This window comes from Lepidothrix coronata, unplaced genomic scaffold (genome assembly GCF_001604755.1).
Source record: "Lepidothrix coronata isolate B3197 unplaced genomic scaffold, Lepidothrix_coronata-1.0 Scaffold47, whole genome shotgun sequence".
NCBI classification, from domain to species: domain Eukaryota; kingdom Metazoa; phylum Chordata; class Aves; order Passeriformes; family Pipridae; genus Lepidothrix; species Lepidothrix coronata.
In genome coordinates, this window is record NW_016690227.1 from 968,558 (window position 1) to 987,575 (window position 19,018).

The window sequence follows — 19,018 nt, forward strand, 5'->3', positions numbered from 1 at the left end:
TTTCCTTTCCTCTTATTCTCAGAAGCGAGTTTTATCTCATAATTCCAAAAAGTTGTAGCTTCACACAGAGGCCAGGCATGGAAATTTTTAACCTGAAGGGTGAAAGTCTGAGCGAGCAGTTTAGGTGGGTGACTGAGAAGAATGCGTTAGAGTGGAAATTATTGTGCAATAGTAACAGAGAGACATAGGGAGAGTCCTGTAATAGACTAATTTATTAATGAGAATATGTCACAGGGTATGCTGCATCCTTTCAGTATCTAACAAAAACCCCTAACTTCCACTGAACGATAATCATTTTTAAAAACCATGGGTGCTCTTGTTATCTTTTTGTTTGGTTTGGTTTGGTTTGATTTGGGGTTTTGTTTGTTTTTCTGAAAGAGCAAACAGTTTGATGTCGCTATTTATAGTCAGAGAAGGAAAGGTGGCATCCCCTACACGTGTGCAGAGTCGGGACCAGACTATCAGGGATTTCTCTGGGATACCTGAGTCTCACCTCTCTGCCTGAGATCTGGGAACTCCTGGTGTTCAGAAGACATCAGGATATCATTCACAAAACAATTCCATAAAGTAAAAACATGTAGTCCACAATACCCTTTGGCTAGATCTTCATGCAGCAGCGCCTGTCACTGCACACTGTGGACAGCCAGCGACATACCCAAAGGGAGCATTTTTTTGGGGTGGAAAATGGATTTGAAAGGCAGATTTGGGAACTACAAGAAAGTTAGTTGCTTCTCACTCAGGAAGGACAGAGAGCTTCTCATCTTGCTTCTTTATAAGGAGACAGCAAATATGCTGGCTTTAGGATAAGCTCGTGGAAATGGAAGGCCTCCCTCCTGCCTGTCTGCCATGCCACAGCCATACATCTCACCCTGCTGGGCGGTGGCTCCTGAGGAGGTGTTGGGACAAGCGCACAGCCATGACAGTGACACCTCACCACCTCCGGGGCAGTGCCCCGACTGAGGCGCTGTGAGCCCGCCTGGGCTCTCCTGCTGCCCTGGGGGGCAGCCATTTTGCAGCAGTGACAAACCATGCACTGGCATTAATTGACCCCTCTGGGAGTTCCTGTAAAATGATGTCAGAGCACTGATGGGTCTCAGTGGGCCTGAGCAGCTTCATTTGGGGACTTCACCCACCACTGTGCCCACAGGCCAGGGCTCCTTTGTGGGCACCCAGGCAGCCCCAGCAGGGCTGTGCCCGACTGTGCCAAGCAGAGCTGCCGTCAGGCCCTGGGTGACCGCACCCTGTGGGGCAGCAGGTGAGCCCGGGCCAGCCTGTGCTGAGGTGCTGTGGCACTGGAGAGCAGGGTGCGGGAAACTCCATCCCGAGCAGCACAGATCTCCCAGGTATGGGCCCAAAGGTATGTGCTTTATATTGTTGGGGTTTTTTTTAAAGTATGGGCTTCTGGAAAGCTTGCTTGAAAGTTTCTGTTAAGTTAGTCTTTGAAAAATTGCCCTATAACAGGTTCTTCCTTAAGGCTTTCTCTGAGTTAAATTCGTTTCAATTCTGGTCTTCCTGTCACTAAGTAAATGAGCTTGTGGCTTTAATTTAATAATTATGTTTTCTTGTAGCTGAGGATGTCTAATATAATAGAGGGTGGTTGAGTTTTTCTCTTCAGCTGTGAACCCCCGTGTTTTCCCTGGAGCCTCCCCCAGCAGTCCTAACAAGGAAATGTAGGGCAGCGCCGCCATTTTCCAAAGAGGCAGCAGTCGCCAGCCCCCATTCTTTGAATAATTGCACATATGCTTAACTTTATTACATTAGAAGTCTCTGTTAATTGAAATAATGTTGCTTATCCCAGTAAACAGGTACATAAGCAGGCCTACCAAATCGCTAGATAATCCCCTTTCCAGATATTTTGACTTTGCTGGTGAGGAACTGGTGAGGGAGAGGGATGGCCTCAATGAGGCTGCAGGGCTGCCTGAGGGAAGGGAGCTTTCCCAAGTGCTGGGGAAGCTTGAGATTGGGATTCATTGCCACTTTCCTCCATGACATTATCAGCACAGCCAGGCTGACAAGCCTTCCGGTGCCATACGGTTGCTCCAGGAAAACCAGTCAAAGCGGAAAATGCATCAGTGCCTCACATTTGACATACCCTTCATCCCTGAACCATAACTACTTGTCTGTAAATTCCTGACTCAAGGAAGAGGCAGTAAGGGATGATTGAGGTTTGGGGAAGGACGTAAGCGCACTGATGGTGTGGGAAAGATTGCAACCTAAGTGGTGAACCTTGACAACTTTGAGAAAGAGGGAGATGTGGTTGGAAAATACAACAACTGGGGGAAGAAGAGGAGATGAGGATAAAATGGCTGATGACAACAGGGGAGCGGTAAAGGGAAGAGCTGTAGAGGTGAACGTGACAAGGGGCAGAGCACAAATATTTCTTTGTTAAAGAAAAGAAGCAAGTGGCTGGGTGTAGGTAAACAGGTAGGAAAGGGTAGGTTTATGGGGTTACTATGTAAAAGTTGTTACTAAGGGCAAAGGCAAAATTCCCATGGTTTTATAAATAGATGGTCTTGGGTTTACAGGAAACGAAGAAAATCTATGGACAAACTTTGTTACTAGTGAATTCGTTGTTAACCATTGATTGCAGAGTTGGGCAAATACTGACCCCTAAAATCACACACACATTGTCTAGAGACAGCTCCACTGAAAAATTCAAGAGTGTGTATCATCCCCCCCACTCCCCAAACCAAAACATAAAAACCCCCAAAACAGCAACCTCAGCCTCACTAAGTTGTCTGACATGCCATGAAGCTAGACATAGGAATTGGTTTGGAGTTTTGTTTTGTTTTCTGCTTTGGACATTAGCCTCAAGAGGTAGAGGGAAAATATTATACATTTAAGAACTAAAACTGGAAGAGAGTGCTTCTGTCCCAGCAACCACCATACTGTTTGGTGTGAACATCTATAATAACTTACATGCTTGCTGTTCTGAACTCTGCCAGCTGAAGTGAGCAGTGGGTTATATGACTACCACCTTGCTATTTTTAAGTATTCTTTTTCGTTAAAGAGACTGAGTAGTCTTTTCTTTCAGGTGTGTATGGTAGTTAGGAGCTGGAAAAATAATTGTTCTGATAAACTGTATGAGTAATACTTGGATGCAAGGTAGACTTAATGATGTGGCCTAAAGCCTTACCTCTTCTTCTTCCAAAGACATGATTTTAAAATGATGGCAAAAAAGCCTCCTCAAGAGGGACCTGTCCATTTAGCATTCTTACATCCAGTTAAATATTCTGATTTATTTGTGTTAGAACTTCATTTAATTGTGGTGTGACCAACCAGCAGAAAGGCTTTTGCTGACTTCCGTGGGCTTGGAACAGGCCCATTTGCTGGCAGATAGATCAGGTACTTGAACCATGTCTGCATTGAAACCAGAGCAAAAGGAATAATATCACATTATCATATCAACTGATAGAGAAGACTGCCCAGCTAGTTTCTCACTAAAGACACAGAATGCATGCGATGGAATCCCCAGAGCAGTTAGTTTGCTGCAAGCTATGCAAGTAAGTGAAAAAGAACCAAACAAGTGGATTGGTAGCTAGGTGCCAGAGAGTAGATAACTGCTTAGGATAGTTCTTCAGTGGGAAACAGTTATTTTTTAAGGAAATCCATCTTTGTAGCCAAAAAAGGAAAATATTACAAAACAAAACAAAACAAAAAAGCAAGGCTTCCCATGTTCTGATAAGCACCTTGTCTTAACATGGGATGCAGGAAGGGATCACATGGAATTGAGGTGGTTTGCATCCCTCCATACCAAAGTGCCAAAGAAAGCCCACAGCTCAGCAGTTCCCTTCACGTCAGAGGAATGCTGGGTTGGAGTGAAGCCAGCATAGTAGCTCTGTTATGCTGTCTGTCTGGTGAAAGAGGAGCCACGGCCAGAGATGTGCTGTATAAACATTCTTCCCACTGGCAGAACCAGCAGAGCCCAGAGTGAGCTGTATGGACTCTGCACAGCAGTTGGGATGTGCTGTGAATGATCACAGCTCCAGCTCTGTCTTGATTCAGCCAAGCTTGAGTACCCAGTAACACTGTAACCAAGTCAGCAAAGCATCAATCGACGTGGGCTATACGGATCTGCCCTGGAGTCCCAGGGGCAGCCAGAGCAAGCCTGTGCTGAAGTCTCTGCTGCTGTTGTGGCACCGCTGGGCTTAAGCTGCCTTGGTTAGGTCAGTCCATGCCTAGATGGCTATATCTCCACCTGCAAATGCAAACATGCCCTGTGAGTTATTAGAGGGGCTCCCTCGCACCAGCAATTCTGGCTTAATGTCAGTTGTTCCTCTCAGCCATATTCTAGCATGATCCCACCAAACACCAGTCCACACTGCAAAATCTCAGGTGTACTGGAAACATTACTGTAGTAAAATGAAGTGTACTCTTCATGTTTTCTTTTATTATCTCAATTTCAGTGTGAAAGAAATCTAAAATTTCTGGTTTATCTCTGAGATTTGGCTTTCTTCTTTGTTACTGTGTTTGGTTTTGGCAAATTATACGAAAAGAGGCTCTTGACGATGCACTTGTCCTTCCTAGCTCTAAATACAAGTTTCCTCAGACTACCTGTCTTTTTAAGATCAACTTGACATAAGTTTAATGCTCGTACTGAACAGTGCAGTGTTTTCTTTCTGTTGAACAGGAGAGAATTAATGAGCAAAAGCATAGTTCAAAGGCTCATTGGAATTTTTATCAGAACCCTATCTAAATTTTAATAGCAGAAATCGTTAAAAATCCTGCTACCTATTGAGATTTTCTCTACTTCCTTTTTTCAAACAGGCTGATGTATTTCTAGAAAAATCTTTCCCACATATACTTCCTATTCCAAACTGAAAAGAATGTGGCACAGATTTCTTCTTGGTAAGTGTGTACACAGGCAAGTTACTTGGCTTCCCTTTTCAGGGAAATCTCTGCCTTTGTTTAAAAGCACATGTTCTCTGAGCAGATTGTAACTTACTTTTTCAGGGTACCATCTGTGCTTTATCTTGTAATTCCTGGAGGGGATGAGGTACACTTATATGTTTGTGTTAAATTCTCAAAACTTAATGTGCAAGAAGGTCAGGCTGTTCTTTCACTGAAAATTTGAGATTTTTTAACTTATAGAAACTGATTAAACTGCATTTTATCCTGATGATCTGTAACCAAGTTTGATTTTCTTTGATCATGCAGATAAATATTAATGATAAGCAGAACTAAACAAAGAAATAGATTGGTATCTTGTCACTTGAGTTCTTGATCTGAAACCTTGTGGCTTAGACTCATGTTTCATCCATAGTTTCTGTATTTATGACAGAAGGGTAATAAGAACCTCTGCCTCTTGATACCTCCTCAAAGCAGTTATTTGAAATAGTTACTCTCACAGCACATATTTTGGAGGGGAGGGGACAAAGAACAGAATCTCATCAATTGAGAATTTGATTTATTTTATTTTAAGAAGGTTTTGCTATTATTATAAAAATATATACATAATATTTATAAATGTATATATACACAAATGCAATTTCACACTTTAGACAATGAATTTATTGGCTTTAATGCATTGAAAAATTGTGATTTAATTCAAAGGAGTTTTCTGTTTATTAAATGAAATAATATCTCCCTCTTCTGTGTGTTTTAGCATCCACCCTTTTCATCACAGAGACAGTTTTCAATATTGTGATTTTTCTGTTACTAGCTGTCTCACTGAACAAAACTGGAATATGTGAGAACTCTTACTGTAAACCAGAGATTTCTGAGCAATATCATATTCAAGAATTAGGCATGCCTATAGAGTGTCTTTTAGTGGTCTGATGATCATTACTGTTGCAGTGGAGGAAATTACTATATTCCTTACTCAAAACATTCCTACAAAGTCAAGCATGACTATCAACGGTACATTTATTCATGCAAAAGAAGCCTACAAAATGTAGGTGTTCCCCTTACATCAGCTTATATCCTGTTGACAACTCAAATGACACTAGGCCCATTTATTAGTTTCTAGTGGTTTAACTGACAACTTTTGGTCTCATAAAATATACTATAAATACTATCTGTAGCACAGCCTTGCTGTTCAGTGGTACACCAAGAGTTCAGATGGTTGAGAATACTGTTTCCCAATGGGAAATGTGGCATTTGGCAATCGTTTATTCCGGTTTCCTTTGAGGATATGAAGGAAAGGTTTTACCAAAGTAATCCCTGCATAAAAAGCAAGCAACAAAATGATTAATACCAAAGCGCTGGACTATAGAATGAATGCTAAAGTGCAAAATTTATTACACCTTAAAAGTAGATAGGGTGATTGCATACTTTTACCTCTACAGGGAAATACATGTTTGTGCTTTCCACACATGAGCTTGGTGGGAAAATTGCATGGGATTGATTTCATGAGTTTGGAAGTAAGCCCTGCTGTTGAGAATGACTTCACAGCCCCAACTCTGAACTCACTTGGCAATGTGGATGTAGGAACCTCTTGCTCCCAGTGAAGTCAGTCCTGCCAGTGGTTACAACACAAAGAGGGTTTGGCTCAGAAAGGACAAGTTGTGATATAATGAAGTCCCCCCATGGGGCAAAAAAACCCTGAATTTGTTTTCATCTGGAACAGGACAGTTTGTAGAGAGGGAGGAAAAACAGCCCAAGCACTTACTCCTCTTGGTTCCTCTAGAGCTATCTCATCAGGAAAAGCAGGGAAATGAAGAAAGACTGTGAAGTGCAAGTTCAGCCAATGCAAGATTAACACATCTGCCGATCTTAAATCTCATTTTTCCAGTTCCATGTTCCTCAACTGCAGAGAGTTTATAGTTGATCTTCCTTTCTTCTTGGTCTCCTTCTTAAGAACATGAGGGTTATAGGGCTGTGCTCTTATACCACCTTAGGCAGCAGGCAAATTGCTTGGTGACTTTTGGCTAAAGCTGACATGATGTAGGGATCAAAAGCATGTTAACTTCCTACCAGCCATTCTAGTGAATTCATGTCTGTACATAGAAAAGAGTCTGAACTGAGAGAAAGCAGAGAGAGGTTGGGTCCTGCCCAAACTAATGGCAGAGTGCAGGTCACCAGGCAGCATGTGCTCATCGCTGGGCTGCCAACATGTGTCACACAGAGGCAGCCACTGAGCACACTGCCTCCATCTCGACTAAGTGGTCAAGGGATGTGGGAAGAGAGCAGGAGGAGGGGAGAGTGACAGAGAGGCACACAGGAAGCTCAAGGTGGCTTAGGAGGGGCTGGGTTTTGTAGGCCTGGGACATGTGAGGAATGGAGTACTTCATTCAAGAGGAAAAGATGTTTCATACTCAAAGAACCTTTTTTTTTTTAATCTATACTACATATTCTGCTTCTTCTTCACAGTTTTTTTTTTACATGACCTTTTCTCTGCCCACACTCATTAACCAAGCCTGTGACAGCACGGAGTTACTAGTTTGGGTGGGCTGTACATTTACCTCTGAAAGATTCTAGCTATCACTTAGAAAAATGAATTCAAACTCTCGTGTGAAGATGCAGAAGCAATAAACTGAAACAGTTAAATGCTGATGTCAGAATAAGACATGAGACCACAACCACCTTTTTTCAGTCTCAGAGTAATAGCCTCCCTGCTGAAGCAAACAAAAAATGTGTTGCCTATGCAGATAACAGAACCTTAAACCACCTTTGAAACTGTGATTCAGCACACTGAAGTTACTACTGTTTTACAAGAAGGTGCTGACTCATTTACTAACTGCAAGCAAAACAATATAGAAGTGTCACTCTTTTTCTCCAGAAAAATTTAGACATTACTGTCAGTAGCAATCACAGAATCACAGAATGGGCCAGGTTGGAAGGGACCACATCATTTGGTCCAACCTCCCTACTCAAGCAGGGTCATCCTAGAGCACATGGCATAGGATTGCCATTAATCACAATCACAAGTAAAGAATGGCCAGAAATGTCTTTTGGGACGGTAAATCATAAAATCGTAGAATCAGCCGGGTTGGAAAGGACCTCTGAGATCATCAAGCCCAACCCTTGATCCAACACTGCCGTGGTTCCTAGACCATGGCACTAAGTGCCACATCCAGTCTTGTCTTAAAAACCTCCAAGGACAGACAATCCACCACTTCCCTGGGCAACCCATTCCAATGCCTGATAACCCTCCCTGTAATGAATTTCTTCCTAATATCCAACCTAAACCTACCCTGGCACAGCTTAAGACCATCCCCTCTTGTCTTACTGATAGTTACCTGGGAGAAGAGACCAACCCCCACCTGGCTACAACCTCCTTTCAGGGAGTTGTAGAGAGTGATGAGGTCTCCCCTGAGCCTCCTCTTCTCCAGGCTAAAAAACTTCAGCTCCCTCAGCCTCTCTTCACAGGACTTGTGTTTGAGTCCCTTCACCAGCCTCGTTGCCCTTCTCTGCACCTGCTTCAGCACCTCAATATCCTTCCTGAACTGAGGGGCCCAGAACTGGACACAGTACTCCAGGTGTGGCCTCACCAGTGCCAAGTACAGGGGAAGAATCACTTCCCTGGGCCTGCTGGCCACACTGTTCCTGATACAGGCCAGGATGCCATTGGCCTTCTTGGCCACCTGGGCACACTGCTGGCTCATGTTCAGCTTCCTGTCAATCCAAACTCCCAAGTCCCTTTCTGCCTGGCTGCTCTCCAGACACTCTGTCCCCAGCCTGTAACGCTGCAGGGGGTTGTTGTGGCCAAAGTGCAGGACCCGACACTTGGCCTTGTTAAACCTCATCCCATTAGAACCAGCCCAACTCTCCAGCCTGTCCAGGTACCTCTGCAGAGTCCTCCTGCCTTCCAGCTTATCAACACTCCCCCCCAACTTGGTGTCATCTGCAAATTTGCTAATGATTCTATGCTCAACAAAGCTGAGTGGCCTGTGTTAGGAATTACAAACAAATCCAATCACAGGTAACAAGAGAGGCATCTGTTCACTCATGTTCTAGAAGCTTGTTCTCTTGTAGTCTGATGAGGAAGAAAAGAGATTGATCAAACTTTGAATGTTGTCCCAAGGAACCATTAGAAACAGAGAGAAGGCAGTCAGAAATAGGTTCGAAGGTATTCTTTCTGCTGTTTCATGATTTTTAAGATAAACTGACAGGTTAGGTCAATGGCCAGCTTTTTTTTTTTTTCCCCTTCTTCATAGCAGCAAAGAGATTAAGTCTGTTCCTGCAGAGATCTACAGAATTCAGGAAATGTCTATAAAAATGTATTTCATAAGATTTTTACTGTGAGGCTTTTTTCATCAAAAATAACATGCTAACTGAGAGTTAAATTAGTTCAGATTTCCTAACAGTGAATGCACTAGAAATCTAGGAAATGCCAGTTTAGCATTCATTAGTACCTGGACAGTCAGTCCCAGTTGATGCAGCATTCAGCATTTCTTTGATTCTATCCAGGCGAAGGATACTGCCCGTTCAGCACATGACCACCCATACTGCAAACCTCCAGTTACTTCCACACACATCCAAATTGACTCCAGCTTCAGTAATGTGAGATATCATACGGAAAAATGGGCTTGCACTGTGTGAATGCAGAGGCTGCCTGGAAGTTTTGAGCTGTTTGAATATGAAGGCAGTGCTATGGAATCCTCCACTACCTGTACCTTGCTTCCTGATTTCACACCTCCTCACAGGTTAAATACCTATTCAGTAATTTTGAAACCTACCTGTGGTTTCCTTGTCTTTTAATAGAAAATTTATTGGAATGGATGCCAGAGCACTACTGTAGAGAGATGCTTGGCTACACATTTCTGGGTTTGTGTAGTTGGTAAGGGCATTTTCTCAAAACTGGCATTGTGTCCATGTGAGACAACTGCAATTCAGTTTGTGTACAAGGATGTGGCCCTAACTAACTCCAAAAATGTTTTGGAAAGAGATGAGTTTGTTTTTATAGGTAACTTTTTGGATGAAACTCTTCAAGAATTTGAAAGCAAAGACACGTGCTAGGATTGTCTCATGCTCCTTCCCCAAGACTTAAATAATATTTACCTCAAAACTGCTTTTCTTTCTTGTAAGTTAAACCAAAGCAGGGCAGGTATGGAAACCATGAGCAATGATCAATTAGCAAACATTGCTCTTGTTCTTCCTCTAGATCGTACCCAGGGAAACTGTCTCCTCAGCAGACCTGGGCAGTGGACTCAAAGTGCTTGCTCTGCATCTCTCAGAGTAGGGCCTAGACTCGCGTTTTCTGTATTCTAGCTGGGCAATTTATTTAACATGTGTAAAATGATCCTACTACTGCCATTTGTTCTTTTGTATAGGACTCGCTATGCTAAAAGCCGCTGACTAGAAGTAATATGAATCCCACCACGGCTTGGCGGGAGTGAAGTGCGTAGCTGCCCAGAGGAATCAGGGCTCTAGCAGTTGTAAGGCGTGCCTGGAGATCAGGGCTTTGCCTGGATGAAACAAAAGTATCTGTAGGGTTAGTTAGGTGTTGAGTGTAATGGATGCCAATAGCACGTATATGCTGTATTTGTGTGCCCCAGTGTCTCCCATGAATCCAGCCCAAAGCTTTCCTACATTGCCCTGGCAAAGTGCCTTGAGTCAAACTAATTGAGAGATGAGAAGCTAGGCTACTTTTTATGCTTTTTGCTTAAAGTTCCCTGAAGTGCTAATTATTATATAGCAATAATAACTCATTGGTCTATTTACAGGACTTTTCGTCATTAGAGCCCAACATTAGTTTTAGGGAAACTAAGGCAAAAAAGCACATATTTGCCCAAATTCTCACATCTAGTGAGGCTTAACACTAAAGGCAGCTCTGCTTTGTGTATTGACTTTTCTCTCCAATGCCCTCAAAGTCTGACTTTGGAACTCAACACTTAAAATTTGCCTGTATTGCACATTCCTGAAGACTTGTATTAGCTAAAAATGAGAAAGACCATGAAGTATTGCAGCAAAAAAAGTCTTCATTGAAACTGGAAGGAACTTGGACAGCAAATTCATTGGAACAGGATTTTAATGCCAAATAAAAAATGCCTACTTTCCCGTATGTATATGATATATAATTGTAGTTGTGTAACTGTATGACATTGCAGAGCTACGTGATACTTTATTTAATCCACTATAGGAAATACATAAGCAGAGGACAGTTTTCACTGGAAGTGTTTCACACTCAGGTATTTGGCAATACATAGAGGTGCACACAATCTCCTATGCATTTGGTTTTCACGTGGTCTAACAGGAAACAAGACAATGGGGAATCATAGCCCTCCTCCACACTTTCAGGAGAGACACAGAAATATTAATATAGTATTAAATCTATAGCATAGTGATTTTATTTTTCTTTTTGTGGAGGGGAGATTGTTTTGGAGGTACATCAATGTCCTCTTTCCATAATTTATTTTGAGAAAACTTATTAAGCACTGATTTTCAAATCTGACCTGTAGTTAATTCCTCAGGTGTATGGCTATAATGAAGCTTATTCCATCATGCCCCTGGTCTTCTCTTTCTATGGCAAATCTACTTTTTTATTTAATTCTTTGCCCATCATGTAGCCTTTCAGTATTGTCTCATTAAATAAGTGAGTCTGTTGTGGTTCTTGCAATGTTTCTAATTCTACTAGCTGCCAGGAACTGCTCTGAACATCAGTTAAAGCCTGATTCTTTAATTTCATTTTTTTTTCTGTGTCTGTTCTTTGAAAACAGTTAGTTGCAGCTGCGTGGCTTCTGCACATTGTTTTTATTATCTAAAGACCTAAAGATACAGTGTATTTTCTCTTCTGGTGATCTGCTATCTGGCCTTTTCATTCTCTCATTCTTTGAAAAGCTTCTGCCTCTGCTTCCTGCTGAAGATGTTTCTTCCCCACACCCCTGACATAGTTTCCCACTATGCCTTGGAGCATTCAATCCAGAGCAGGAGGCACTAAAACTGCTGTAAAGGCAGGAAAAACTGCTGCCGGCTCGCCAGCTGTGGAGGATCCCCATGAAGAAGGAGATTCTCTGGGGTGAAAACTGGAAGATGGAGCTCTTGTGGTTCCACTTGTGCCTCACATTCAGTATTAAAGGATGCAGCTAGATGGAGAACCCAAATAAATTTTATCTTGCTGGAGGAGTATCTGTTTGAAGAATAATGTGGTGGTAATTCAGAATGTAACTTTGGCTGATGCCTCATTGTTGAGCTTTGCTTTCACTGTTTCACATGGTCTCTGTGTGACACTTACACAGGCAAAAATTAGGTGTTGCTTGCAAAGAATTTCCAGAGCAAGAGTAATAGGGGGGTTTGTTTCCTGGAGATTAGTTTATAGTTGGTGTGACTCAACTCTGATAAGATCAGCTTATAAGAGGGTAACTGATTGTGATTTCTGATTGGTTTTTTTCTTCTTTTTTTCTTTTTAATTTCCTTAAAGGTCTATTTTTGACCCAAAGTGCTATTTTATGGCTTGAACTTGTTCCTAGAGAAGCCTGAATGCTAGTGCAAGTCAACACCTGAAGGGCTGGATTTTAAAGGATGTCCTCATAACCTGTGTATTAGCTGGTCTTTCACACAGCTCACTGAGATGACCGTGTACTCAGTCTCACATTGTATCTGTGCTTCAGAGAAAGCCTGTGCCTGAATATCTCTGCTCTGCAGGTCAGGCTTTTGCTTTCCACCTCAAGAAAAAGAGTTGCATTCAGAGGCAAGGGTGTAGTCTTAAGCTACATGAGACCAATAGCTGGGTACTGTCATAATCCAAGCTTAAGGCTCCTTATTCCTCAGTGTTGCTTCACATAAGTCTGTATGTATGAAGTAGGGGGCTTAAAGGTCCATGGGTAATGCAGAAAGGAGGACTCTTCGATTGGGAAAAGGCTCAGAGGTTAGTGCAGAGCTCTGTTTGTTTCAATGGGAGCACTTTTGAGCTGAAAAAGCTGTCACTGCCAAAATTTACCAATATTGCTGCAGTAGTTAAGGGTGAGAAACTAACCCCAACGCCGCCATGCATATGTGTTAGGGTGCTGCAAACAACCACCACAGTCCTTTTTCTGGCAATGTATGTGGTGTATGAGGAAGGCAGTTTAGGAGTGGTCTCTGTCAACCAAGGCTGTTTCCAGTGCAGCCAGAAGATTCACAAAATTATCAAAAGAATTTTGGGGAAAAGAGTTAAAAAAAACAACAAAAAAAGTGGATTTCTGTTGCTGAAAGAAAATATTTATGTGCAAATTGTTCATTTCTGGTAAATATTTGGAGCATGGAGTAGATGAGAGAAAATGGCTGGAAAGGAAAAAATACAACACATGAAAAAATTTCAAATTTTGAAATCTGTTATTAGAAAGCTTTTGCTTTATGGTTTGGTTTTGTGCTTTTTTGTTTGTTTGTTTGTTTTTTTTTTTTAATGGGTTGATTAGTTTGGATTTTTTTGTTAGTTCCTGAGGATGAAAACAGTTTTCCCAGTAAAATCTGTAGTGGAGTGATACTGTGAGAATGGGCATTAGTTATATGATACCTATAGTAAGTGATGTTTAAGATAAGCACTTAAAAGCAACTTCAAATTTGTAGTTTTTATTATAGGCACCTTTTCCTAATGGAGATACTAAAGCATTGTGCTCATAGTTAAAGGACCATTCAGAGATACATAATGGCTCCAGTTTAGGAGTCACCCAGTAGATGAGGGGATACGCCAAAGTATTTACATTGAAACTGTTGATATTTAGGAAGAGCAACTTTTTCTAAGGCAAGTCTGAATGTGCTCTCTTCCAAGTAGGGTCCCACCTTCTGCCCACACAGATTATGTGAGAAGTGTTTCAGCACCTTACTATATATAGTCAAGACTTCATACTCTCCTGCCGAGGTCAGTGGGAGGTGCTGAAACCGAGACGGGGGAGGAAATGAGCCGTGTGGGAGCGAGCTGGTGCATCCTGAACCTAGGAGGGACTGGGCAGACATGGGTCAGCTTTGGCCGTCACATCCAGCAAACCTCTCAGTGGGAGTGCAAGGGAAAGAACTGGTGCAAAAATAAGCGTTGCTAATACTTGTGTGGAGGTGGAGTGGGGCATTTGCTTTAAATGAGAGGCTTGAGCTGCCTGAATGAAGCTGCAGGGGAAAGGTGGGACTGAAAGACGCTGGTTAGAGGAAATTGTGAATATGCTTGCAGCTCCCCTTTGTGAGCTGGCAGAGTTGTGCTGGGACAATCTCCATATGGGTTGGGCAGAAATGACGTTCGAGACATGCATTCCAGTAGTCGTATGCGATAGGAAAGTTCCCATGGTTGAAAGCTTTGTCATGGCTGGATTAATCTGTGACTCGTAGTGGGCATTACTGTTATAAACTATATAGTTGACCAGATAATATTCCTCAATTCTCAGAACTTTTCTCCCTTCAAATTGAAATCTGGTAATAAAGAAAGACACAAATTTCAAGTGAATTTTTTTAACAGTTTGGTGGCTTGGTTTTGGTTTGATTGGTTGGGGTTTTGTTGTTGGTTTGGGTTTTTTACTTGAAAGTTTCTACCTTTCTTACTTGCACTGAGATCTGTCTTGAAGGGCTGAGTGCTTCATAAACAGGGGCAAAGGAGAGCCTGCTCTGAGCCTCTCTCAGCACTGGAAACTCAGGGACAAATGATCTGCTTCAGAGTAAAGTGAGTGGTGTGTCAATATTTTTTTGGATGGGACCTTCGATTTATTCTCTCTGTAGATGATATGTTAAGTCTGATGTCTAACCACAACCACCGAACAAAGAATAGAGCAGCTTCTAGGTAACTTGGCATGTGCTTTTCAGAAAGAAATTCTTTTTCTCAGGCAGTTGAGATTCCTTCTGTGAGGAAAGGACATTAATCATCTAATTTTACAATGGGAAAATGCTTTTGGTCACAGAAGAAAAGCTAAATGAGGAATTGGACACAAGTTTTCTCAGGTGAAAAACCTTTCTTTGCTGGTTTGTCTTAGAACTCGAGGAATATTTGTGAGTTATGAACCAGGCTCCACTGGGTTGGGCAGTACCCACTCCCAACTCCTTGAATCAAGCAGCTTTAAGATGTCAAATAAGCAAAATTTGTATATAATTCATATTGCAGAAGAATACACATGACTGGCATATTCATTGGGTAATTTTTTCTTTCAAACCCAATGCATGAAAAAGGAGGTGATGTATTGGACAAAACACTATGTTTCAGAATTAGAGAAGAAAAAAGGAAAAGTGGGGGAGAAAAGAGGAACTATTTTATTAGCCTGAAACTTGCATTCTTTATTTGGCATCTATTTCATTATCTCCTATTTCCTGATGATAACATAATGTCCTTTCTTTTCCTGTTACCCAAGCACTTCACAGAACATGTGTTGCATGATCCTGTTGGCAATCATGGACAATTTGAAATTCACAACTTCTTTTTACATGGCTTGACATCAATTCTTCTTCAATATACTCCCTCCTTCACCAGTGAATACATCTCCCACCTCCCATCGCTGTGTTACACACTGAAGAGCAGTAGCTGTTACCTGCAACAGGTTTTAAGGCACTTGAACTGAGCTACTGTTTTTTGGAAGCCAATGGGTGCTCCTGATGGTCCTGGGGCATGGGACAGCCAATGCCTTTCCAGTGTTACAAGGAAACAACTCTGTTTCAATTTCTTCCCACGGTAGGTTTTAAGCAGCAAATTCAGCCAAGCTGTAAAGCCTTCTGTAATCATATGGGTGTCCCTCAGTGTTTTGTGAGCAGTCTAAAAAGGTTCTTTCTGTGAGACCAAGATATATGTTCCCTAGCTCACGTCAGGCATATTTTCATATGGAAATATAAAGCCAAACTGACATCTGCGATTAAACTTGCTGAGATAGGTTCCTCTTCACCCTGGAGACCCAAGTACCATCCAAGCATGGTTCCTGTTCTACCGGATGGCACGCATCTCCCTCCATTTGGCAGTCATAGGTCTTGGAAACGTCACCATCTCTGAGCTGCTCTGACTCTCCTCTCCCACCTGGTGCGTGGTTGTGCTGTCTATCCTGGGCCCTCAGCAAGCGACAGAGAGATATTTTCGCAAGACAATACACCCACTCTCCTTTTCCACAGCCGTCTGTTTCTTTGCTGGGAAAGCATGCCTTGCTCTGTGTCTGTCATCACTGCTGGCTTGGCTTGACATGGCCTCACCCTCAAACTTAGCCTTTTTGTTTCAAATGTGTGGATTGTAGCTGTATGGATCCACATCACACAGGCTTCTTTACAACACTTTCTCATAGGCAGTAACCTGACTGAATCATCACTTCTGAGGTCAATGGCAGGACCTCCAAAACTATTACCTGAATCTATCCCTTCCCTATCTTTTTTTTCCATCACAAAGCAGATGCTCAGTATCTCATCCTCTCATCTCAACTTCTCATCTTCTTTGAGGTAACAGGAAAGATACAGGTACTTTATCACTGGTAACAATCAGTGACTTCTTTTCAATAGTCGCTAGATTTGGGTCAGTGCAGGTCCACAATAAATGTCAACATTTTCTAACTGAGGAAAGTTCTCTGAGTTCAGTGATGCATTTTCTTGTCAGGTTTGACAGTTCACCAGTTGTAGTGGGTTGACCCTGGCCGGATACCAGGTACCCACTAAAACTGCTCTCTTACTCTCCCTCTGTCCCTCCCTGGACAGAGGAGAGGAAAACAAAAACAGCTAAGGATTCGTGAGTTGAGATAACAGCTGGGACAGGTCACTTACTGATTACCTTCATGGGCAAAACGGACTCAAAGTGGGGATAGTACTTAAATTTATTACTAACAGGGTAAGAGCCAAAGAGTGAGAAATAAAACAGTCTTAAAAACACCTTCCCCCCACCCCTCCTTCCATGTTCTCTCTCCTCTCCCCCCAGCGGTGCAGGGGGATGGGGAATGGGGGTTACGGTCAGTTGTTGTTTCTGCTGCTGCTCGAAGACAGGAATCCCTCCCTTTCTCCCATGGGGTCCCGTGGGAGTATTTGATGGACCTCTCTGATGTGAGTCCATCCCTCAGGCAGCAGTTCTTCCCAAACTGTTGTCCCGTGGGTCACTCCTCCATGGAGTGCAGTCCTTCACAAATGAGCTGTACAGATGTGAGTCCCCCACAAGGGCCACAAATTCTACCCAGGAAAAACCTGCTCCAGCGTGGGCTTCCCTCTCCATGGGCTGCAGGTCTTCAGCAGGACCCTGCTCCATCTTGGGCCTCCCACAGGGTCACAGCCTCCTTCATGCATCCACCTGCTCCAGCACGGGTTTCTCCAAGGGCTGCATGTGGGTCTCTGTACCCCGATGGTCCTCCATGGGCTGCAGGGGCACAGCTGTTCCACCATGGTCTGCACCACGGGCTGCAGGAGCCTCAGCTCTGGTGCCTGGAGCACCTCCTGCCCCTCCTTCTGCACTGACCTTGGTGTCTGCATTTTTGTTCCCGTGTTCTCAGTCCGCTCTTCCCTGGCTGGAATTCTTTCTGCGCCACAACCTTTTGTTCTTAAATATGTTATCACAGAGGTGTTACTATTACTCCTGATTGGTTCGGCCTTGGCCAGCAGCAGGAAGCCCATCCTGGAACTAGCTGGCATTGGCTCCACGGGACAGGGGAAGCTTCTAGCAGCTTCTAACAGAAGCCTCCCCTGTAGCTCCCCCCACTACCAAAACCCAGCCACAGAAACCCACTACACCAGTATAGGCTGTGAAGTGGTTAGATTTTCTTTTTCGCTCCCACTCCTGCCTTATGTCCAGGCATTTTTTCCCAACTTTTCATTATTTGTTCCACAATGTATATACTGAGTTGGGATTGTTGAACATGCGTTTTTTGCTGGTATGCATTTGCCCTACTACCAGGGCTTCTTCTTTTGTCTAGACTGAACTAGTAGTTATTAGGGCTTGTTTTGCAACTTCTTGAACAATAAAGATGAAATTGTTACCTAGACTTTCTGCAGAGTAATGCTTGTTTCTTCTATGACTTCATTTTAAGAGAAGTCTTTCTGGTGTCCCAACAATGCTGAGTAGGGATCTGTGTGGATGCTAGAATCCTCAAGTATCTAAAAAAAGCATCTAGTCTGCTTTTTTACTTTGGTTTTCAGGTTAAAATAACAAACACAAGATCCTGAATTTCTCAGATGTCTGATTCTGCCAGTGGTCACAGTACTGGTCAAACACAGCTACCAGATTTACCCGCTTTTCAGGCATCAATCCTGGTAGCATTCATTACAAAACTGCTGTGGTGGTTATTTAACTATCTTCCAGTAGGCCCTGAGTGCTGAAGACCACACTTTCTGTAAAAATGTTTAAAAGAATTAATATATGGATATCAGATATTACTATGCTGAGCAAGAAACTAATGTACCCATAGCCAGAGAAAAATTATATATTATCTGCAATATATAGAGCAATGGTTCCTGAATTGCTAGTATGTGGAATTTAAATGTAATTTAATGTACAGTATCCTACTAAATCCCCCAAATTCTCCCTCTTTTAAGCTATTGTCAGGGAGAAGCTGCAGTATACACTTGCTAGGGTAAGTCCATACTTTATTTTGGTTTTGTACATATTAAGACATACCTTGTCGCTTATGTTTCTTATTGAAGAAAGTGACTAGATCTGATAAACACTTCTGTGAGACTGTGGAGAAGGACTTACGATCTTGACTGTTTTCAAACAGAATCTCAGAGGAAAAAAAAGTTATGTTCCACAGATGATCATATAATGATATCACATTACATATCCGTTAAAATAGCAAAGTGCTCTTTAAACTGTCTTACATGGCAATGCTTTTTTTCTAATTAAGCACCATCTTCAATATAAAAATTGTAAATAAATAGTTTTCCTGCCTTACAATTGTAACATTTGTAGGATTCCTCTCATAATCATACTTCACATGACATTTGCAAGCTTTGAGGCAATGGGGCTTTAGCAGAGGGAGATTAATGTCAAGAGAATATGGTGATAGAAATGTCTCTTTAAGAGTACGTCCAGCTCTTGCAGCCAGGGCAGCTTTCACGGTGAATCCTCCGTTGGTTCCTAAAGCAGCAAGTGAGTGTGAGCTTGGGACAATCTGGTCTAAGAATAGAGACTGAAGAACAAGAATTTTCTGTCCATTGGAGTTTTCTGTCTCATCTGGAACATCTAGTGCTTTAGTGGGTGGGAAATACTATGGCAATAAGGAGGCAGAGGAGGTCT

At 42.5% G+C, this 19,018-nt stretch overlaps 1 protein-coding gene across 7 annotated transcripts in view; it reads left to right on the forward strand.

Moving 5' to 3' along the window:
- Nucleotides 1-834: 834 nt before the first annotated feature.
- The window catches only part of IKZF1 (IKAROS family zinc finger 1), a 110,541-nt gene continuing 92,357 nt past the window's right edge, over nucleotides 835-19,018 (forward strand). For 2 of the 7 annotated variants that reach the window (XM_017814958.1, XM_017814960.1), the window contains exon 1: nucleotides 835-1,357. In XM_017814958.1, coding sequence (XP_017670447.1) covers nucleotides 1,087-1,357 — 271 coding nt within the window. In that variant the 5' untranslated portion in view covers nucleotides 835-1,086. Of the gene's footprint in view, nucleotides 1,358-4,767; nucleotides 4,849-19,018 lie in introns of all 7 variants that reach the window. The other 5 variants (XM_017814962.1, XM_017814963.1, XM_017814957.1 and 2 more) reach the window with 5 other exon arrangements.